The sequence below is a fragment of the Caretta caretta genome, chromosome 15, assembly GCF_965140235.1.
Source record: "Caretta caretta isolate rCarCar2 chromosome 15, rCarCar1.hap1, whole genome shotgun sequence".
In the NCBI taxonomy this organism is placed as follows: Eukaryota; Metazoa; Chordata; order Testudines; family Cheloniidae; genus Caretta; species Caretta caretta.
Window position 1 is genome coordinate 12,895,572 of NC_134220.1, and position 21,732 is coordinate 12,917,303.

At 44.5% G+C, this 21,732-nt stretch overlaps 1 protein-coding gene across 7 annotated transcripts in view; it reads left to right on the top strand.

Moving 5' to 3' along the window:
• Window positions 1–21,623, top strand: part of GGT1 (gamma-glutamyltransferase 1) — a 66,845-nt gene extending 45,222 nt beyond the window's left edge. For 6 of the 7 annotated variants that reach the window (XM_048821796.2, XM_048821793.2, XM_048821792.2 and 3 more), the window contains 11 exons: window positions 473–600; window positions 839–928; window positions 2,683–2,875; window positions 3,363–3,520; window positions 5,982–6,131; window positions 6,806–6,942; window positions 7,623–7,810; window positions 10,892–11,019; window positions 13,381–13,493; window positions 15,631–15,744; window positions 19,332–21,623. In XM_048821796.2, the coding sequence (XP_048677753.1) occupies window positions 473–600; window positions 839–928; window positions 2,683–2,875; window positions 3,363–3,520; window positions 5,982–6,131; window positions 6,806–6,942; window positions 7,623–7,810; window positions 10,892–11,019; window positions 13,381–13,493; window positions 15,631–15,744; window positions 19,332–19,475 (1,543 nt within the window). In that variant the 3' untranslated portion in view covers window positions 19,476–21,623. Of the gene's footprint in view, window positions 1–472; window positions 601–838; window positions 929–2,682; window positions 2,876–3,362; window positions 3,521–5,981; window positions 6,132–6,805; window positions 6,943–7,622; window positions 7,811–10,891; window positions 11,020–13,380; window positions 13,494–15,630; window positions 15,745–19,331 lie in introns of those variants that run through there. The other variant, XM_075120253.1, reaches the window with a different exon arrangement.
• Window positions 21,624–21,732: the final 109 nt, after the last annotated feature.

Below are 21,732 nucleotides of genomic sequence, written 5' to 3' on the forward strand. Positions count from 1 at the left end.
GGAGAGCTCAGTCGTCTGCAGGCTTCTTCCCTGTGAAACTGAACCAGGGTGCATCTTTGTCATCTTGAATAAAATGCTGAGAAGGCGACCGGATGCTGCTTCTCTCCTGCCTCTGTGCCGAATCAGGCAACCCCTTGAGAGCCTGGGCACAGAAGGAGGGAGTGGCGGTTGTGATGGGATGCTGAAACAGTCTTATAATGTTCAGCCACTAGGTGATGCCATGGGTAACGATACCTTATCTGAGCCGCTGGCCTCAGAGAGGGCAACTCATTAAAGTACCTCTTAGACAGAGAACAACTCTCGTGTCTCACTCTATGGCGGAAGCTCTGTGGCCAGTCCACATCTGGTACAAAGGCCTGACTGTCTGTAGCTGCTCTGCGATCGACCCTGTACAAGGAGGTCCTGAAAGTGCTGGAGAAGAGGCCTCTGTGCTGCCGCTGGACTATAATTTTGTTCTCTTTTGCCGGTTCAGGGATATCCTTCAGCAAGGAGGGTCTGCAGTGGATGCTGCAATTGCAGCTCTGCTCTGCGTGGGCCTCATGAATCCTCACAGTATGGGAATCGGAGGGGGTCTCTTCCTCACCATCTACACCAGCACAGGTAAGAGGGTCTGTCATAAATGATGGGCAGCACTTCACTTGAGACATGGCTCTGTCTAAAGCAAAGTTGTTAATTCTATCCTAGCACAGGGCGGGTCTGATAGACATCATGCCCTACCAACGCGGGAGTTAGCTCTCAGGGCTGTAGGGCTCTAGTTCAGAGGTTCAGTAACACAAAGCCAGTGTACTGTGTCTAGAGTGAAGAGCTGATGCCAGCCTTATTCCTTATGTCTTCAAAGGGAAAGTAGAAGTCATTAATGCAAGAGAGGTGGCTCCAAAAAATGCATCCCTGGACATGTTTGGGAACAACACAGAGCTCTCCCTTAAAGGTAAGGAGACGTCAGGTGGTGCTGACATGTTGATTCCAGCCAGTGGATCCTTGGGCTGTTCAAACTTTAGCTACTGTTGCAATATCTCCTGGGTTCAAAGTACTTCTGATTGTTCTGCATCTTGTGGCTGGAGTTGGCCCTACCCAGCCACCTGGGATTCTCACCTTCTCAATTGCCCCAGAAATCTCTTCCTCCTCCTGCTGATTGGTGCTGTGTATCGTCACTTGTCCAGGAAATCAGAAGGTACTGTCTTGTCCAAGACAGTCAGTCACAACAGTGCCCATTGTCTCATTCATACAAAGAGCAATGTAAAAAATCAATCTTAATACACAACTGTTAAGGGGCCATATTTTGTATTGCCATGAACAGCATAGCATCTGCCACTGTCGTCCCCATGCTCTGATAGACAAGAGCCCCTGCTGTTAGATCTCACCAATGCTTGTGTTGCCCTGAGAGCCATCACTCGACTGTCTTATTAATGGTGGCTCCAGTTGCAGACCTAGAGGGTCCAGAGGAGAGGCAGAAATTCTCCTGACTGGAAACAGAACCATCTCTAAAAGACATGAAGTAGCTAAACCAACTGACTTCCCAGAGTGCTTTGAGGGACCTAGGAAAGCAAGTTCTTTTGCTGGGGTACATCTGTATTTGAGAGGGTGGGGGGAGAGAGAAAAGTCTCTGTGGGGAAAACTGGTATCCGAGGACTACGTTACAATTTGGGGAGGTGCCAATAAAAATGGGACTGTCTCGACGAGGTGCACGTCATTGTACCAACCCATGGACTGAAATCCCATTCGCATGGGTTACTTGTACAATGCCACATGTCCACACCCAATAGCCATCCCAGTGCAGGTGGGTGCAATGAGGGTCCTATGGTTCAGCTCTGGTTTATTTGTGCCTTTCCTACAGTCTTTCTCCCTGTTTTTGGATTGGAAGCCATAAGCTGCTTCACCAGTTCAGCTAGCTCCAGCGACGCCATCCCAAGCTGCAGGGCCTCGTGTTGGGTAAAAACCCCAAACCCCTTGCTACCAGCAATTGCTTCAAGAGTTCCCAAATAAGTACAGGGAGTGGCTGGACCAAAGCCGGCTCTGTCACACAGCGTGATTGTACAGGTGGGCTGAAGTGTTGCAAAGGCAGGAGACGCGACCACCCATTTCATGCAGGCGATTCCCATCAAACAGCTTCCTTGCTAAGTGAACATGAGAGCCAGGCAGCGTTTTTCAGACTAAACTCTTCTCTGCCAAAAAAAGCAGTTTTGCATCAACTGAAACTGTTCGAATTCAGGCTGAATTCAGCAAGTAGCTTCAGCTTAAAAAAAAAAAAAAATTCTGCATGCTTTGATTTGACACTTCTGAAATGAAACATTTTGACTTTTCTTCTTGAAACAATGTTTTCATTTAGAAATGTAGCTGGATTTACTTAAATAGTAAATAAACACACAATAAAAACCCCCATATGTTTTGGATTGAATGAAATGTTTTGTTCAAAAACAAAACTTTGTTTTATTTTTGTTTTTTCGGTTTGGTGAGAAACTCAGCTTCCAGTCCAATTTTTTTCCTGGTTTCTCTCCCCCCTCCTCTCCCAGTTTGGCCACTGAAGCAAGAAACCAATTGATTGCTCAGCTCTAGTGAAGACCTGGCCATGGAAGGGGTCCCCTTCACTTCTTATGGAAATGAGTAAATATAAAGACGACTCTGTCTTTGCTCTTGCTTAGTGTTTGTTGCCCAATGGCCTAATGTATTCCCTGTCTGCTCCAGGGGGCCTGTCCATTGCGGTTCCAGGAGAAATTCGTGGCTATGAAATGGCTCATAAGCGGCATGGCAGATTGCCATGGAATAGCCTGTTTCTGCCCAACATCAAGCTGGCGAGAGAAGGGTTCCCAATTGGGAAAGCTCTAGCAAAAGTCATCAAGTCAAAAGAGAAAGCGATTGAAAGCAACCCCTCACTGTGGTAGGTAGCGCTTTGGAGCCTACATCGGTGCTATTCTAATTGCCCCTGCTTGGACTGGCAGTAAGCTTTGACTGCAGAAACTTCAGAACCAGCAGTATGAGCCTCTGTCATTTGAGCTCAAGGACAAACCCCCATTCCTGGCTTCTGTGGTAGCTTTGATCTCTTATGTGGACCAGCTACTAGTCTATTAGACAAAAAGAGCCACTCTCCACTAGTGTAGGTTACACTCAAAGTGCTGAGCCTTGAGTTTGTTTTAACTCTGAGGCAGGAGTTCCTTGTGTGTGTTGTTCAGTGAGCATGCATGGCGTTACTGTCTTCGTACTTGTGTCTGGGGGACCATGTGAATAGCATGTCTTCTAACTCAGCAGTCCTGGTTTTCTCTTGGAAGCTGTTAGCCTGAATACTGTGCAATTCAAAGCCAAAGATGTCTGTGGTGAAGCTCAATGTCTCAGCAGATTCACTCACTCTCTTTTCCTTTCCCCCTCAGTGAAGTGTTCTGCAGAGGAGGAACGATCCTACACGAGGGGGATGTCATCAAGATGCCCAAACTAGCAAACACCTATGAGACTTTAGCCAATGAGGGAGCAGATGCCTTTTACACGGGGAGTCTGGCGCAGCAAATTGTCAAAGACATCAGGGAGGCAGGTGAGAAGCCAGGGGCTTGAGTATCTTTTTTTATACACCCCAAACGTATTCATCAAGAAGAGCTGCAGAAGCTCCGCTTCCATGGATGAAAATCTTTCCTGTGATACCAAGTCTCTGATTTAGCAAAACTTCTTATAATGGCCAAAGAAAGTGAAACCCATTAGCAGCTGGCTGAAGTTGAGTCATTGGTTATAAGTCAGTAGTCATGGGGCTGATGATTTAGAGCAGTGGTTCTCAACCTTTCCAGACTACTGTACCCCAATCAGGAGTCTGATTTGTCTTGCATACCCCAAGTTTCACCTCACTTAAAAATTACTCGCTTACAAAATCAGACATAAAAATGCAAGTGTCACAACACACTGGAACTGAAAAATTGCTCACTTTCTCATTTTTACCATATTACTATAAAATAAATCCATTGGAATATAAATATGGTACTTAAATTTCAGTGTATCGTATATAGAGCAGTATAAACTAGTCACCGTCTGTATGAAATGTTAGTTTGTACTGCGTTTGCTAGTGCTTTTTATGTAGCCTGTTGTAAAACTAGGCAAATATCTAGATGAGTTGATGTACCCCCTGGAAGACCTCTGCGTACCCTCAGGGGTATGCATAACCCTGGTTGAGAACCACTGATTTAGCGTCTTATTGGAGATAAGCAATTTTTTGGGGAGAATTTTTTGTGCCCGATTTAAATTTAATCTTGGGGGAACAATAAAACAGTGAAGACTCTTTTCCAGCCAGTAAATAACCTTAAGTGAAATCTCTGATCCAAAGATCTTTTGCTTTTAGACTCATGGGAAGTACTGACTTCCCATAGCAGATCAGGTTCTGCTGTCTAATCTGAGATGCAACCACTGATAATAGTTTATACCTAAAAACATAGGCCCAAACCATGTGGCCTTAATCTATTCTGTCTGTGGGAATAGGGCTCTTACCCTCTGTAGGCCACTAAATGGTGACAGAAGCATAGGCTTAGCTAGTATCTTGTACATAGCTCTGGAATTCGCAGAACCGTAGTAACCCACCTATTGTGTTTGTCCTCCTGGAGCAGTGAATTCCTCCAGCTGACTATATACTGTTTTTTGTTTGTTTGTTTTTAAGCAATTCCTTCAATTGGTTGTAAATGCTCTGACACTTAACATCACTGAGTTGTGTCCCGTCCCCCCCACCGCCCCATTCTTGTATTATGGGATAATGATCCACAGCTTATAGCGCTTTTCATCAGATCTCAAAGCACTTCACAAAGTACGATGGGGAACTTGAGGGACAGAAGGGGTAAGAGGAATGGCTTGGTTTTGACAATATCAGTACATAGAAGCCACCAGTCTCTTCTGTCTTATCCTTTCTGTGCTCAGTCTAATCACCTTCATTGCCCTTCTCAGGAGCTCTGTCAGTTTTTACTGTATTTTTCTTAAGATGAGGTGATCAGAATTGGATGCAGCCTCTAGATAGGCCTGGGCCACCTTTGCATGTCTTGTCCCTCTTCTGTCACTTATCAGACACATCTCTGAACACCTAGGGCCAGGGACACCTAGTTTACCCATTTTCCTTCAGTTCTGTCTGGGGGCCTGTCAGCTCGTGGGGGTAAAACTCACAAGAGTTTGTCTAGCTCACACCATGCTCAGCACTCTGGTGCCTGAACTGCCAAAGTCCAGTTTATCAAAAGTGCTTGGCACCCACAACTGGGGCCTGCTCTTCAGAACTGCTCTGCACCCCACCTCCCTTGTTCTCAGTGGGAGCTGCTGGGTGCTGAGCTTTCTTGAAAATGTGGCCATAGGTTCTAAAGTGCCCTTGAGCTAAAATAAATTAAAATCACTCACTGTTTCTCGCCTGGGTGTATGGTCCACCTGGCTGGGCTCCCTCAGGAATGCTCTCTGAATGCATCCCTTTCTGGGGACGTAATACAGCATGGATGAGGCTCCCCAAAAGCAGGGAGGGTAGAGACAAATAATCCCTGTTCACGCAGTGTTGGCCACCTCTTTCCTTCACTGCACTCTGAAAACCCTGCATCAGTTCCCTTCCTGTGAGGCTGGAAACAGACAGTGCCAAGTACTCTGCTTGTGGGGGGCAGAAAGCAACTGCATCCACCCCAGCATTTTTCCTCCTTTTAAAACAAGAGGATTCTGTGGCTCGCTTCCGGATGTTACCAGTCTCCCACAACGAGAGAAGCAGATGGCCAGAATCCTGGCTGGTATAAGTCAGTCCAAGAGTGATGCAGATTTTTGCAAGCTGGGGATATGGCCCTGAGTCAGAAAGGGATAAACCCATCTCCATTCACACATCCCCTTAACTCAGTAAATCTGTGGAATCTCACTGGTTAGATCACAGTCATGGTGAGTCCACTGCATTCCCACCACTGGCAGTCACAGCAAGGATGGGGAAGGGGGAAGATAGGTTCTTCCTCCTACTGGAGATCATGTAAACCCAGGGCCACAAATGGCTTTTCTCTCTGTTCTAGGGGGCATCATTTCAATGGAGGACCTAAGAGACTATACTCCAATCCTGAGTGAAAATCCTTTAAACATCACAATCGGGGAGTTCACCATGTACACACCCAGTGCCCCCGTGAGTGGCCCGGTGCTAGCACTCATCCTCAACATACTGAAAGGTAAGAGCAAGCCTCAGTGATCCACACTGTGACAGGCGATAGCAGCCTTGGGATTCCCAAAGACTGTGGCTGTTCAGCTGACTTGCTCTGCCATAGCAATCCTTGGTAGATAAACAGCAGCATTCTTAATCGACCTCAGTTCTGAAGTGGCGAGTGACAGAAGGCTGTTAGCAGAACACTTTGTACATCTGGGAATCAGCCCTCTAATTCCATAAATGTAGGGTATGGCCTTAGCATATGAAAGAAAAGGCTCAAGAACGAAAAAGATTCTCTTGATGGGTGTCCTCTGATACCTGCATTTGTGGAAATGAAAGGGACACTGCTCTTTGAAATGTGCTTACCTGCCATTCTTGCGAGTAACACCTAAGGTCACTCTAACAGAAACTAGAGGACATGTTCTCTTTGAAGTGCTTACAGCAATCTGTATTGTCAGTGCCTGTTTTTTCCGAATGGGTCTTCCATGCAGCAACAGCAGAAAAGGAAAAACTAATGGTGACTGTCAGACCCCAAGCAGTGGCTGTGGGGGCTCAGAGGCTGGGGCAATGCCTGCTTCTGAGTCTTTTCTTAAAATTACTAGATTTCAAGTTGACCATCTTTCAGAGCCAGTTCCTGGTTGCCACCCACTGGCCATGTGCTTTCAGATGTGCTCACAATGTACTATCTACTATTGCCAGGATTTAATTTCTCCAGTGACAGCATCACGACCATGGAGAAAAAGGGTCTGACTTACCACCGCATTGTGGAGGCCTTCCGCTTTGCATATGCCAAGAGGACTTTACTGGGAGACCCAGCATTTGTCAACATTACGGAGGTAAATAGCAGAGAAGTCACTGTATTCCCTGTCCTAAAAGCAAGATCTTTCTGCATGTCCAAAGCATTATGAAAGCCAAGTGGCGACTGGCTTTCAGCTTCCAGCAGGGGACCCCTGATAGTTCCAAGGACACTTTAGAATTCTGTTTGCCATCCGCAAGTTGATGAAACACAGATCTGAATCCAAATAAAAGCCATATGTTACCACTGATCCATGGCTGACCTGCCAGGGATATAAAAAGGAATTTCCCCTGGTGTTTGTGGGCAGTGTGCAGCCATTGGTTTGCCAGTAGAATTTACAAAATATAGATAATGCTTTGCACTTCCATAGCATGTTATGTGTTCAACACGCTATACAGACAATAACAGACTATGAACAAGGATAACTCCACTTGTCTGCCTACCTCACGGGGATGGTGACAAGGGACTTCCATAAAGTGTTTTGACAATGAAAGACGTGAACTGGCCTCAGTGATATTAATGTCAGTGTGTATAGCCTTCTCTTTATGACAGCTTGAAATGCTAGCAGCATGGGGGTTCAGCTTTCTGTAAGGAACAAAGAATTTCAGACAGTTTTCAAGGTCTGATGTGAGCCATCTCACATGGGTTCCAGCATTCTCTAATTAAATCTTTAATTGAAACTTATTGGTAGCACTGAGCTGAATTTGTCTCTCCCAACAGGTGATCAGGAACATGACCTCTGAGTTCTTTGCAGATAACCTACGGGGGAAAATCAATGACAACACAACCCATACAGTCGACTACTATGAGCCAGAGTACTACACTCCAGATAATGCCGGTACATCCCATCTCTCCGTCGTGGCTGATGATGGCAGTGCTGTGTCCGCCACCAGCACCATCAACCAATAGTATGAGTTCAGACGTTACTCCCATGTAGGCCTCTGCCGCCTTCATAGTGGTTCTGTGGTTGGTATCAACATCACTGGACTGGTATCTCCATAGTGGGTTAGTCGTTGGTAGAGGAATTGCTGACTGGAACTCCCTTTACTGGAGTCGTGTAGGTACCACTGTTCTGGTAAGACTGGAACTGGACTTCTAGATTCTATACTTTTCGCTGGTCTAGTCCTGCCAGGTGCTGAGCACCCTCCACAGTCATTGAAATCCGTGGGAGCTGAGGGCACATTACAGGTCAGGCCCCTAATGCTGAGTCCCACGCTATTGAGTAGGACACATAAGATCTAAGGCCTCCATTATGCTGCATTCAAGTCCACTCTTGTTTAATTTTGCCGTGACCTATTCCAACCCCTCTGTCCCTGAGCTTTGCTGTCTGGGAATCCCCTACCGCACTCAAGTACCTCTTTTCAATTAATGTTTCCTTAAATTGTCAGACTCTTCCTGTTCCTTTCTTTCCTTCTGTCATCACAAAGGAAGTATAGTTACTTCAGCTGCTCTCCCCATTATTGGCACACTAAGTGTTGCACTGTTGTTGGCTATTAAGAGAGTTCTTTAGTTAGTGAACAGAGGCTTTATCCTTATTTACCAGACTGCAGCCAGGTTGGCCTTTCGTCCCCCCTGCTCAGAGTGAATCTTTCCTGCCTGATTCTCCTGGTGAGCTCAAATTCAACCTATCAAAATGCCTGTGACGTGTCAAGTGTTGGGCTGTGGCATCACTGAATGAATCGGGTGCAAGACACTAGCTGGTTATAAAGACGATGGCAATTTATTCAGTTGCCGAGTGATTTAATCAGTAATGAGAAAATCAAACAAAGTACATGATGCTGCTGTGGCGTTCTGGTGAAATACTGCCTCTGTTCTGGTAGAGATGGGTCTGGATCTGAGCTTGCAACTCAATCCTATCTCCATGATGCATCTCTACCCCTAGGGCGGTTTGGATCCGGAGTTCAATCTGCACATTTAGGCACGTTTGGGTATTTGGAGGTTTGGTTTGGCTCTGGTATGGGAAATCTGGGTCCTGATTCTCTGCTGTCCTCACACCTGGGATAGTTACACGTGCAAAGTGTCTGTAAATAGAGTTTCCCACTCATGTTGGTGGCAGCGTCTCCTGTACAGAGAAGGTTACTACACAACGTGAAAGGCAGAGGAGAAATGGTTCCCCCAGGTTAGATCCAGAGGTTGGTTAATGCCCCTCTGTTTGTCTGCCAGGTGCTCTCTGAGTGCAGGCCTGTCCCTTGTAGGGTGGTGAGGTCTCACTCTGAGATACAATAGTTTCATGTAGGGCTGTCAAGCGATTTAAAAACTTGTGATTAATCGCACTAACAATAATAGAATACCATTTATTTAAATATTTTGGATGTTTCTACATTTTCAAATATATTGATTTCAATTACAACACAGAATACAAAGTATACAGTGCTCATTTTGTATTTATTTTTTATTACAAATATTTGCACTGTAATAAACAAAAGAAATAGTATTTTTCAATTCAAGTACTGTACATACAAGTACTCATACGAGTACTGTAATGCAATCTCTTTATCATGAAAGTTGAACTTACAAATGTAGAATTATGTACAAAAAATAACTGCATTAAAAAATAAAACAATGTAAAACTTTAGAGCCTACAAGTCCATTCAGTCCTACTACTTGTTCAGCCAATTGCTCAGACAAACAAGTTTGTTTATATGTGTGGGAGATAATGCTGCCCTCCTCTTGTTGAAAGTGAGAACAGACGTTTGCATGGCACTGTTGTAGCAGGCGCTGCAAGATCTTTATGTGCCAGATGTGCTAAAGATTAATATGTCCCTTCATGCTTCAACCATCATTGCAGAGAGCATGCATCCATGCTGATGATGGGTTCTGCTTGATAACGATCCAAAGCAGTGCGGATAGATGCATGTTCATTTTCATCTTTTGAGTCAGATGCCACCAGCAGAAGTTTGATTTTCTTTTTTGGTGGTTTGGGTTCTGTAGTTTCTGCATCTGAGTGTTTCTCTTTTAAGACTTTTGAAAGCATGCTCCACACCTCATTCCTCTCAGATTTTGGAAGGCACTTCAGATTCTTAAACCTTTGGGTCGAGTGCTGTAGCTATCTTTAGAAATCTCACATTGGTACCTTCTTTGTGTTTTGTCACATCTGCAGTGAGAGTGTTCTTAAAATGAACAACATGTGCTGGGTCATCATCCGAGTCTGCTATAACGCGAAATATATGGCAGAATGCCGGTAAAATAGAGCTGGAGACATACAGTTCTCCCCCTAAGAGTTCAGTCACAAATTTAATTAATGCGTTTTTTTTTAACGAGCATCATCAGCATGGAAGCATGTCTTCTAGAATGGTGGCCAACACATGAAAGGGCATATGACTGTTTAGCAGATCTGGCACGTAAATACCTTGCAATGCTGGTTACAAAAGTGCCATGCGAACGCCTGTTCTCACTTTCAGGTGACATTATAAATAAGAAGAGGGCAGCATTCTCTTCCGTAAATGTAAACAAACTTGTTTGTCTGAGCAATTGGCTGAACAAGAAGTAGGACTGAGTGGACTTGTAGGCTCTAAAGTTTTACATTGTTTTGTTTTTGAGTTCAGTTATGTAACAAAAATAGACATTTGTAAGTTGCACTTTTATGATACAGAGATTGTACTACAGTATGTGTATAAGGTGAATTTAAAAATACTGTTTCTTTTATCATTTTTACAGTGCAAATATTTGTAATAAAAAATAATATAAAGTGAGCACTGTATACTTTGTATTCAGTGTTGTAATTGAAATCAATATATTTAAAAATGTAGAAAAACATCCAAAAATATTTAATAAATTTATTTGGGATTCTATTGTTTAACAGTGCGATTAAAACCACGATTCATTGTGATTAATTTTTTTAATCGCGATTCATTTTTTTGAGTTAATCACGTGAGTTAAATGCGATTAATCAACAGCCCTAGTTTCATGTAATCTACAATTTACCTGAAGCTTGTCCTTGACCTAGAGTCTGGGTTTGACGTGCCTTCCCTTCTGCTTGTTCTATTTAGCTTTGGCTCAGAAGTTCGCTCCAACGTGAGTGGAATCATATTTAACGATGAGATGGATGACTTCAGTTCACCTTACATCATCAATGGCTTTGGAGTCCCTCCCTCTACTGCAAACTTCATCGAACCAGGTAGCACTTCACGCCCTCTCCTTAGCCAGTATCATGGCTGCCTTTTGCATACCAAAGTGATGCTGACTGCCAGCTAAAGAGCAGCATCCAACTGACCTCTCACTGACTCTGTACTGACATGACTGACATCATCCTCTGACCTCTCACTGAGTCGAGGTCCCTGTCACATGTCGGAAACACCTATGTTCTGTATACTGCATCACTGATAAAAGCTCATTAACTACAGATCAATTTTCCTTACTGTGATCTGTATGCACTGGCTGGCTGAGAGGAACACAAGCATTTGTAGTGTTGAGGAAAACACCTGGGACTTGCTTATCCCCAGCTGTCTGAAGCCCTCACAAAGGTGAGCTCAAAAATCACTCCAAGTGCAATGCTCCACAACTGCAGGAGAGCCTTGGACATCGCTGATCAGGGAGGCAGTAAGAGTGAATGTGGGAGGCCCTGGGAGCGGTGCACAACCATGCAGCATTCCAACAATCTGCGGGCTGCAAGTAATTTGCATAAATATTTAAAATGCATTTGTGTCCATGTGTATGCTCTTCCTCCCCCACAATACCTTTGGAATACAGCTCTGAAAAAAATACACTGTCTTTTTCTAACCTTTAAACCCAGGTCTCTTCCCTTTGCTTCCCTGGTTTCCATTTTTTTACAGGTGAAGTGGAGTCAGAGGTACACTCCCCTTTATGTAAAAGCTGCCTTTTGCCAATGACAAGGGTGGATCATGGGGCAATGAAGATGAGATGGAGGCAGCCTGGCTTCCTCAGGGGGCAATTTAAAGGAACTGGGGCTCCCAGCAGTGGCTGGAGCCCCAGGCCTTTTAAATTGCCTCCAGAACCCCGCTGCTGGAGCCCTGAGGTAGCAGCTGCGGGGCTCCGGCGGCTCTTTAAAGCCCTGGGATAGCGTCTCCGGCAGCTATTTAAAGCCCTGGGGTAGCAGCTCCAGGGCTCCCCTGCTTCTACCGCCCAGGAAAAAGCTGTCACCCTAGTGCTCTGTTTCCTCTGATAAAGGCTGTTGCTGTCCCTCTTTGGGCACTGCAGTGATAGGGGGTATGTGTGGTCTAGATACAGAGAAGTGCAAAATTCAGACACTAACTTTGAATGCCCTATGGTTTTGCCCTTTTTATTTACAGACAGAAGGGCTCAACTGAGCAATTGGGATCTGGGATTCTGAATTCCACCTCTAAAGCACAGCCGTGTTGGGCAGGATCTATAAAGATGCTCAGACCCACTGCAGTGCTGCTTTTGTGGTCCATTCTGCTTCCTGCTTATGTTTTCTCTCTGTAAATATTTATCCTCTGAAACCTGTCATTTATGCTACAGTGGCTCTGAATCACCTGAGCAGCCCAGTATACTGGGGTGATCTCCTGTGTCCCGTTCAACCATGTTTAAAGGCAGTATTGTATGGGTAAAGCCTAACATGCTGAGGAATCTGGCTGTCTTTCACTGCAGTATTTTGAGACACCAATGTCCAATTTCTCCAGGAGCCCCCACTACCCCAGGGCTCTGGGGGCTATTTAAAGGACCAGGGCTGTAGAAGCAGGGGAGCTGCAGGCCCTTTAAATAGCCCCCCAGAGCCCTGGGGTAGCGGTGGGCTCCGGGGGCTATTTAAAGGGCTGGGGCTCCAGCTGCCTCTGCCGCCCTGGTCCTTTAAATAAACGCCCAGGGCTCTGGCGGCTAATTAAAGGACCAGGGCAGTAGAAGCAGGGGAGCCCCGGGCCCTTTAAATAGTCCCTGGAGCCCCGGGCTGCTGCTGCTACCCTGGTTGGGGGGGGTAGGAGAAAGGGGGGCACTTACCTTACAGGGTGGGCTGGGGCTGGCTCTGACCCCCCATCAGCCCCGCCCCTTCCGCCCTAGGTCCCGCCCCTTCCGGGGGCCAGAGCTGGTCCCAGCATACCTGTAAGTCACTCAACTTACTTTCACCCCTGGATGGGGGGCCAGGGGTTTAGTGCAAGGGATCCTCCCCAATCAGATCTAGAGCTACAGAGGTTCTCACCCAGACAGGAAAGTGACCAGGAAGGGCCCATTCCTCAAGGATGAATTCTGAAGCGGACCCCTGGCCTCCAGTGTATGGGTGCACACATCTGGATAGCTGGCACACTGAGGTGTGCCCATATGTCAGGGACCAGCTTAAAGCCCTTGTAGTTCTCACTCCCACCCCCTCTACAAAGCCAACGACAGGGGAGAATCCCCTTGGCAGCTGAAGAGAGAGACTTGTGCGCTGAATCAGCAGATCTGGGATCTGCAAAAGACCATCGGTAGCAGTGTTCTGTATTTCTAGCCTAAGCAAGCTATGGCGGTGTGGGCTCAGATGCTGAGCATGTAATTAAGTACAAGTTAATGTCTGTGTGCACTCTTACAGGTAAACGGCCCCTGTCCTCCATGTGTCCATCAATCCTAGTGGATAAAACAAATAAGATCAAGATGGTGGTTGGTGCCTCTGGAGGAACAAAAATCACCACAGCAACAGCACTGGTATGTGTCACTGTGGGATGGATAAGGAGACAGATAGTAGAGGCCAGACAAGGTTGGAGAGGTGGCTGAGTCACTCCATCCTGCTTCTCATTGGGAAGGCTCCCATGAGATTGCCTTGAGATTCATAAATTTTAAGGGTAGAAAGAAACATTTTGACGATCTAGTCTCACCCCCTACAAAATGCAGACCCTCACCCAGTAATTTCTGCATCAAGCCCATAATGTCTGTGTGAACTATAGCATATATTTTAAGACATCATCTGGATATAAAGACTGCAAATGATGGAGAATCCACAGCCGCCCTGTGTAAGTTCTTCCAGTGGTTACTTGCCGTCACTGTTAAAAACCTGCACCATAATACTAGTCTGAATTTGTCATTTCCAACCATAGGATCCCATTTTGCCTTTTCCTGTTTGGTTAAAAAGCCACTTACTGACTAATCTCTTCCCCATGTAGGTAGTAATAGACTGTGATCAAGTCACCTCTTAACCTTCTCTTGGAGTAAACTCAATGGAGAGATTTAGGAAGCTCAGTCTATGAGGAGTTTCAGAGTAGCAGCCGTATTAGTCTGTATTCGCAAAAAGAAAAGGAGTACTAGTGGCACCTCAGAGACTAACCAATTTATTTGAGCATAAGCTTTTGTGAGCTACAGCTCACTTCATCGGATGCATACCGTGGAAAATACAGTGGGGAGATTTATATACACACAGAACATGAAAAAATGGGTGTTACCATACACACTGTAAGGAGAGTGATCACTTAAGATTTCTGAGCACGTGAAAATTTGTATCTGTCTCTTTGCATTTTCCTGAGTGCAAAAGGGTGAATTTTTTTTAGGCTGCTGAAGGAGTTAGTGGGTCAATAACACTTGGTTAGCAAATACAATAGTCTACTATCCTTGGAGGTAAGGAATCCAAGTCAGATTTGGTACAATGTTCCAAGCTTCTGAGGTAGCTTTCATGGTGTGCCCTGCTTTGGGGTGATAACGGTCCAAGTTTCAGAGGAACAGCCGTGTTAGTCTGTATTCGCAAAAAGAAAAGGAGTACTTGTGGCACCTTAGAGACTAACCAATTTATTTGAGCATGAGCTTTCGTGAGCTACAGCTCACTTCATCAGATGTAACTTCATCAGATGTAACGGTCCAAGTACATTTTAACAGAAGACCAGCAGAGGCTGCTGTTGAGCCTCATTCAGTATAACTTATTGACAATTAAGGGGACAATCTAGGTCACTTACCTCACAGGCATGCAAAGTTATTAACTTATCCAATATTTATGTTTCTGAGAGCTACATGGTTTGCGTGGGAACTGCTCCTTCATGCATTTCTCCACATGCAGGACTCTCAAATGCCAGCTGTGCTGCACAGCTACAGTTCAAATTTACTGGAACTCTGAATGCATCTGATGAAGTGAGCTGTAGCTCACGAAAGCTTATGCTCAAATAAATTGGTTAGTCTCTAAGGTGCCACAAGTCCTCCTTTTCTATTTACTGGAACTCTAACTTGGCTTAATTTGAGTCCACTTTAGAAATGTGGATCCTCATGATTCACTGTACAAACTTCTTACAGAAGCAGCCTTACGAAGTGTTTATGGTTATCACAGGAAGAAGCTGTCACCCTAGTGCTCTGCTTCCTCTGATAAAGGCTGTTGCTGTCCCTCTTTGGGCACTGCAGTGATAGGGGGTATGTGTGGTCTAGATACAGAGAAGCGCAAAATTCAGACACTAACTTTGAATGCCCTACAGTTTTTCCCTTTTTATTTAGAGACAGAAGGGTTCAGCTGAGCAATTGGGAACTGGGATTCTGAATTCCACCTCTAAAGTACAGCCATGTTTTGGCAGGATCTATAAAGACACTTAGACCCATTACAGTTCTGCTTTTGTGGTCCATTCTGCTTCCTGCTTAAGTTTTTTCTCTGTAAATATTTATGCAGTAGTGGGTCTGAATCTCCTGAGCAGCCCTGTATACTGGGGTGATCTCCTGTGTCCCGTTCAACCATGTTTAGAGGCAGTATTGTATGGGTAAAGCCTAACATGCTGAGGAATCTGGCTCTCTTTCACTGCAGTATTTTGAGACACCAATAACCGATTTCTCCAGGTGCAGGTCATGTACTAATGCTGCGGCTTTCTGCTTCATCCAGACAATCATCAAATCCCTCTGGTTCGGGTACGATATGATGAAGGCTGTGGAAGACCCTCGACTTCATGATCAGCTGTTTCCCAGTGTCACAGAGCTGGAGCAGAATGTAGAGCAGGTCTGTCTTCTCTGGGAAGGATTGAGGTTGGGGGTATGATGTCACACATGATCCTGGTCTCCGCAGGCACCGTGGGAATGTCTTCCCTTTGTTCCATTGCATAATGTTTGTCTGTTTATGAACATAAGAATTAAAGCTGGGCAAAGCTTTGGCCTTAGTCCACAACAAGGAGTTCAAGGGCCCACCCATGGGGGTTTGCACTTGGAATTTTGGCTGCAAACAAAGCCGGAAATGCCAGTACTACAGAGCTGCCCTTGGATTTGCCTGGAGGGAATTTAATGCTGTCCTTGGCCCTGCATAGCTTAAAAACTTTTTAAAATACTCAGCCTGGGCTCGGCATGAAGTTTGTAATGACTACAAACCCAGTGAATTTCAACAGGCTTTGTCTCTTAATGTATTACTCTCTTCGTGATCCTGAAGAGTTGGGTATGAAGCTGAGTCATTCTATGGCACCTGAAGGATGGCCAAGGAGCTATTCATTCAGTGCTGAGATCACCCTTGGAAATCCATAGAAAACTTCCACTTACATGGGACCTTTGCTGTCCTGTCAATGCATTGTTACACTGGGGTAAAACCTGCCTTCAGTCTGGATTCAGAATGGCAGATACCACTCCACTCAAGCCAGCAGACCTGCTTCTCTGACTCACTTCTCTGATACACTAATCTGTCACCCTAGTGCTCTGCTTCCTCTGATAAAGGCTGTTGCTGTCCCTCTTTGGGCACTGCAGTGATAGGGGGGTATGTGTGTCTAGATACAGAGAAGTGCAAAATTCAGACTTTGAATGTCCTAGGGTTTTTGTCCTTTTTATTTCGAGACAGAAGGGCTCAACTGAGCAATTGGGATCTGGGATTCTGAATTCCACCTTTGTCATAACCATACAGCTAAGGGTAGCATAAAATCCCTCCTTTACCTGTAAGGGATTAAGAAGCTCGAATAACCTGGTTGGCACCTGACCAAAAGGACCAACAGGGGAAGAAGATCCTTTCAAATCTGTGGGGGGAGGGTTTGTTTATGTGGCCTTTTGTTGTTCTCTCTGGGACAGAGACGGACTAGGGCAGGAAAAACCATCTCCTAAAACCCTACCTGAAATAAGCATCCAAGAATAAAACAATTAAGGAAACGCATTAGTTTATCTTTTGTTTTAGCTTGTGAATTCTTCCCTAAGAGGGAGGTTTATTCCTGTTTTTTGTAACTTTAAAGTTTTGCGTAGAGGGGAATCCTCTGTGTTTTAAATCCTATTACCCTGTAAAATTATCTTCCATCCTGATTTTACAGAGGGGCTTCTTTTACTTTTTATTTATAACAAAGTTTTGTTTTTAAAACTTGATTGGTTTTTAGTGTCCTAAAAACCCAAGGGCTCACCTTGTTTACCTATTTGGTTGGTATATTATTCTCAAGCTTCCCCAGGAAAGGGGGTGAAGGGGCTTGGGGGGGATATTTTGGGGAAACAGGAACTCCAAGTGGTCGTTTTCCTGAATCTTTGTCTAACTCACTTGGTGGTGGCAGCGATACTGTCCAAGGACAAGGAAGAATTTGTACCTTGGGGAAGTTTTTAACCTAAGTTGCTAGAATTAATCTTAGGGGGGTCTTTCATGCAGGTCCCCACATCTGTTCCCCAGTGGGAAGGGAATCCTGACATCCTCTAAAGCACAGCTGTGTTTGGGCAGGATCTATAAAGACCCCCCAAACCCACTGCAGTTCTGCTTTTGTGGTCCACTGTGCTTCCTGCTTATGTTTCCTCTCTATACAAAGCACACCACTGAATTGCACACATCATTTTCCCAAGCTCATACAATGTGCATTCCTTTGCCTTTATCCACATTGAATGTCATCTGCCATTTTGTTGCCCAGTCACAGAGTTTTGTGGGATTCCTTTGTGACCTGCTTTGGCCTTAACTGTCTTGAATAATTGTGTATCATCTGCAAATTTTGCCAACTCATTGTTTATCCCTTTTTCTAGATCATTTATGAAAATGTTGAACAGTATTGGTCCCAGTATAGACCCTTGGGGGACACCACTATTTACCTCTCTCCATTCTGAAAACTGATCATTGTTTACTATCTTTTAACCAGTTACTGATCTATGAGAGGACCTTCCCTCTTATCCCATGACAGCTTGCTTTGCTTAAGAACCTTTGGTGAGGGAACCTGTCAAAAGCTTTCTGAAAATCTAAGTATACACGATCTCCACTGGATCACTCTTGTTCACATGCTTGTTGACACCCTCAAGCACTCTATTTAGATTGGTGAGGCATGAGTTCCCTTTACGAACAATCATGTTGACTCTTCCCCAGCAAATCATGTTCATCTATGTGTCTGACAATTCTGTTCTTTACTATAGTTTCAACCAGTTTGCCCAGTACTGAAGTTAGGCTTGTAATTGCCGAGAGCGCCTCTGGAGCCTTCTTTATAAATTGGTGTCACGTTAGCTATCCTCATCTGGTATAAAAGCTGCTTTAAATGATAGGTTACAAACCACAGTTAGTAGTTCTGCACTTTCACATTTGAGTTCCTTCAGAATTCTTGGGTGAACACCACCTGGTCCTGGTGACTTATTACTATTTAGTTTGTCAAGCTGTTCCAAAACCACCTCTAATGACACCTCAGTCTGAGACAGTTCCTCAGCTTTGTCACCTAAAAAGAATAGCTTAGGTTTTTGGGAATCTTCCTCACATACTCCACAGTCAAGACTGATGCAAAAAATTAATTTAGTTTCTCCGCAATGGCTTTACCTTCTTCGAGTGCTCCTTTAGCACCGTGATCGTCCAGTGTCCCCACTGACTTTTTGGCAGGCTTCCCGCTTGTGCTGTTACTTTTTGAGTCTTTGGCTAATTGCTCTACAAATTCTTTTTTGGCCTGCCTAATTATACTTTTACACTTGACTTGCCAGAGTTTATGCTCCTTTTCTATTTTCTTCAATAGGATTTAACTTCCAATTATTAAAGGATGCCTTTTTGTCTCTAACTACTTCTTTTACTTGGTTTAGCCATGGTGGCATTTTTTGGTGCCTCTTACTGTGTTTTTTAATGTGAGGTATAAATATAATTTAAACCTCTATTATGGTGTTTTTTAAGTTTCCATGCAGCTTGCGGGCATTTCACTTTTGGGACTGTACCTTTTAATTTCTGTTTAACTATCTGCCTCTTTTTTGTGTAGTTTCCCATTTTGAAATTAAATGCTACTGTGGTGGGCTTATTTGGTGTCCCACCACCTCCACATGGATATTAAATTTAATTATGTTATGGTTGCTTATTACCAAGTGGTTCAGCTATATTCACCTCTTGAACCACATCCTGTGCTCCTTTTAGAATTAAATAAAGAATTGCCTTCTGTCACTTAGTAGCAAAACTCCTTGGAAAGCCGGAAAGAGGAGGTAGCTGGTTGGAGGAGTGGGAGGGTGGAGATGGTGGAACAGGTTTCTGTGTGGAGCTACCAGCAGCAGAGGGGACCTGGCAGTGGGGGCAGCTCAGGGGTACAGTATACTTGTGCGTTGCATGTGAGGTACATAGCATATACTGTGTAATCTCTGTCTGCATCCTTCGGTGCCTCTCCTGTTGTGTGTTTACCCCTTCTCTCTGCATTCCAGGGCATAGAAGTGGAACTAGAGAAGAGGAAACACGATATCAAGAGGACTAACAGTAGTGCCGTCGTCCAGGCCATTCTGCAGACTGCTGATGGCTGGGCTGCTGTGTCTGATTCCCGGAAAGGTGGCTTCCCAGCAGGCTACTGAACTCACTCAAGTTGCTCTGACAGCCTGCTGCTTTGCGGAACTAGCAACCAGCTTACATGTGGGGAGAGGGAGGCAGGGAATACTTGAGCACTGCAACTCAGGGACTGTCACAGGAAAGAATGAATTTGCCTGTGGTTCTGCTAATAGATCTGGACAGATGTTTTTGAGGGCCATTATTGAAAAGTGCCTTTCAACAGATCAGTGTGCTAAGAAAAAGCACAAATCTCCCAGAATATACAGCACCTACCTAAAGGGTCTAGTCCCTACTCCTGCTCACCAGGGATTGAGTGCACAGCATTTGGAAGGTCCAAAGCCCCAGCTGCAGAAACTGTTCCTTTATTTTTCAGCTTTATCCAGCCAGTGGCTGTCCTTGCCTGTCTTCTAGCAGTGACCGCATTCCCAGGAGAAATGTGTGATGGCGTGTGAATGGGATGTAAGGTGCTGGCCACTCTACACTGTAAACTAGTACATCTGAGCTACAGTCTGAAGAGTGATTGGGATAACTCTTCTCCACAGCCTCACCAATTTTTTAAGACTATCGTCTTGCTTCTCATTTCAGGAGTTTGAGGGATGATGGGGTAGCTGAAGAAGTGATGGTGCCAATGTCTTTTGTTTGTTTTTTATCTGTTCAAAAGCTGTAAAGGGAAGACAGAGGCTACCTGTTTAATTTATGCTGAAAAAGAATTACAGGCCTATGGAGGTAAACATCCCTGCTTTCACCTGTACAGTACACGTGTCCGCAAGGAACCAGGAGGCTCTATATGACTGAGGCTCTGCAGCAATTTGGCTCCTTGGTGCAACTCCTTCACGTCCCAGAGAATAGGCACATCTATCTACCCCCTTATCTATGATGAGTCTTCCCTTCTCCCTGCACCCCAATTTGTCTCTCACGATTATCCTTTCTGACAGCATGCAAGAGTCCAAGGGAAAAAGGAAGGAAGCATTTAAAGCTGAATATCATAGTATAAACCACTGCCACCCAGGGCAGCATGGCATCTTGTCTTTCAGTTACAAAGCATAACTTCTGAGGGGTCAGTTTGGTTATATCACTTTGATGTGGTGTCTAGAAGGTGAAAAAAGAATAAGGGGTGGGGAGGTGCAGGGTGCCCATCCTTAAACTCCAAATTTGATGCAGTTGAATACATAGATTTTTCTTTCTTACCTGCCACTTACCCCAAAGACTTGAATATTACAGAAGTTGTGTCTTAGATGAGTGTGAAGCTGTGGTTTCAGCCAAGTGTCGCCCTTGAACTTTTGAGTTGCTTGCGACTTTCAGCCATCTTTATAACGGAAATAAGAACATTCCCCACCTTCAGAGCTCGGGTTCATTCATTTGGATTTGAGATGCAAGGTGGGTAAATAAGGCCCAAGCACCCTCGCTGCCTACTGAAGTCTCCCCACCGGGAAACCCTGTGAAACTGGCAGCCTGCTCCTCTCTCCATTGTCTGTTGGAGTTGGATGAAATCCAAGAACTCAAATATAACTGGTCTAAACAGGATTTTAAAAATCTATTCGGTTGCAATAACTGGTGGCATTAGTAACATAAACAAGACTGCATTGAAAATGAATGTTAACCTGAAGTAGCTCTCTAAAGAACAAGCTCAAGTATTTGTTCACCTGTATTTTAAAACAAGCAACCAAAAACAAAATCCACAATAAAACAACTAAATGAAAGTCAGGTCATTCAGAAAGTATACCCCAAAGGATTTTGGAGCACAATGGCAATTGTGTTCCTAAATCCTTTAGGTGTGGAGCAGGTCAGGAACTGACTTTTTCCTTCGAGAATTTCTGATGAAAACAAATGTTTTCATCAATTGTTGCTGAAAATGCTCAGATTTTGCAGTTACTGAAATTTAATTTCTTAAATGTTTTGGGATGAAAACTTGCTTTTCCAAACTCCTTTTTTTAATGAAAAATGTCAGTTGAATTCATTTCCTGTCCCATTCTATATAGGTCCTTTGGCGACAGGGCAAGATTCTCAAACTTCTTCCACAGTATGTCAAGGTTTAGCTGTCACGGTGTTGCTTTGATAATACAGAAACCGCAATATGAGTTATTTTCTAGCTGACAAACAAGTGCCAAAGTATGGCCTTCAAAGATTTGACCTGAGTTGCACTGATTGTTTAAAATAAATAAATAAATCCATAACTGTGCACTGACGTGGCATGATTTAAAGTCCCAGTAGAGGAAATTAAGTAGACCTTGGGAACTATTTTGGAACGCACCAGAGCAAATCATTCTAAAATGACTGCTTTAG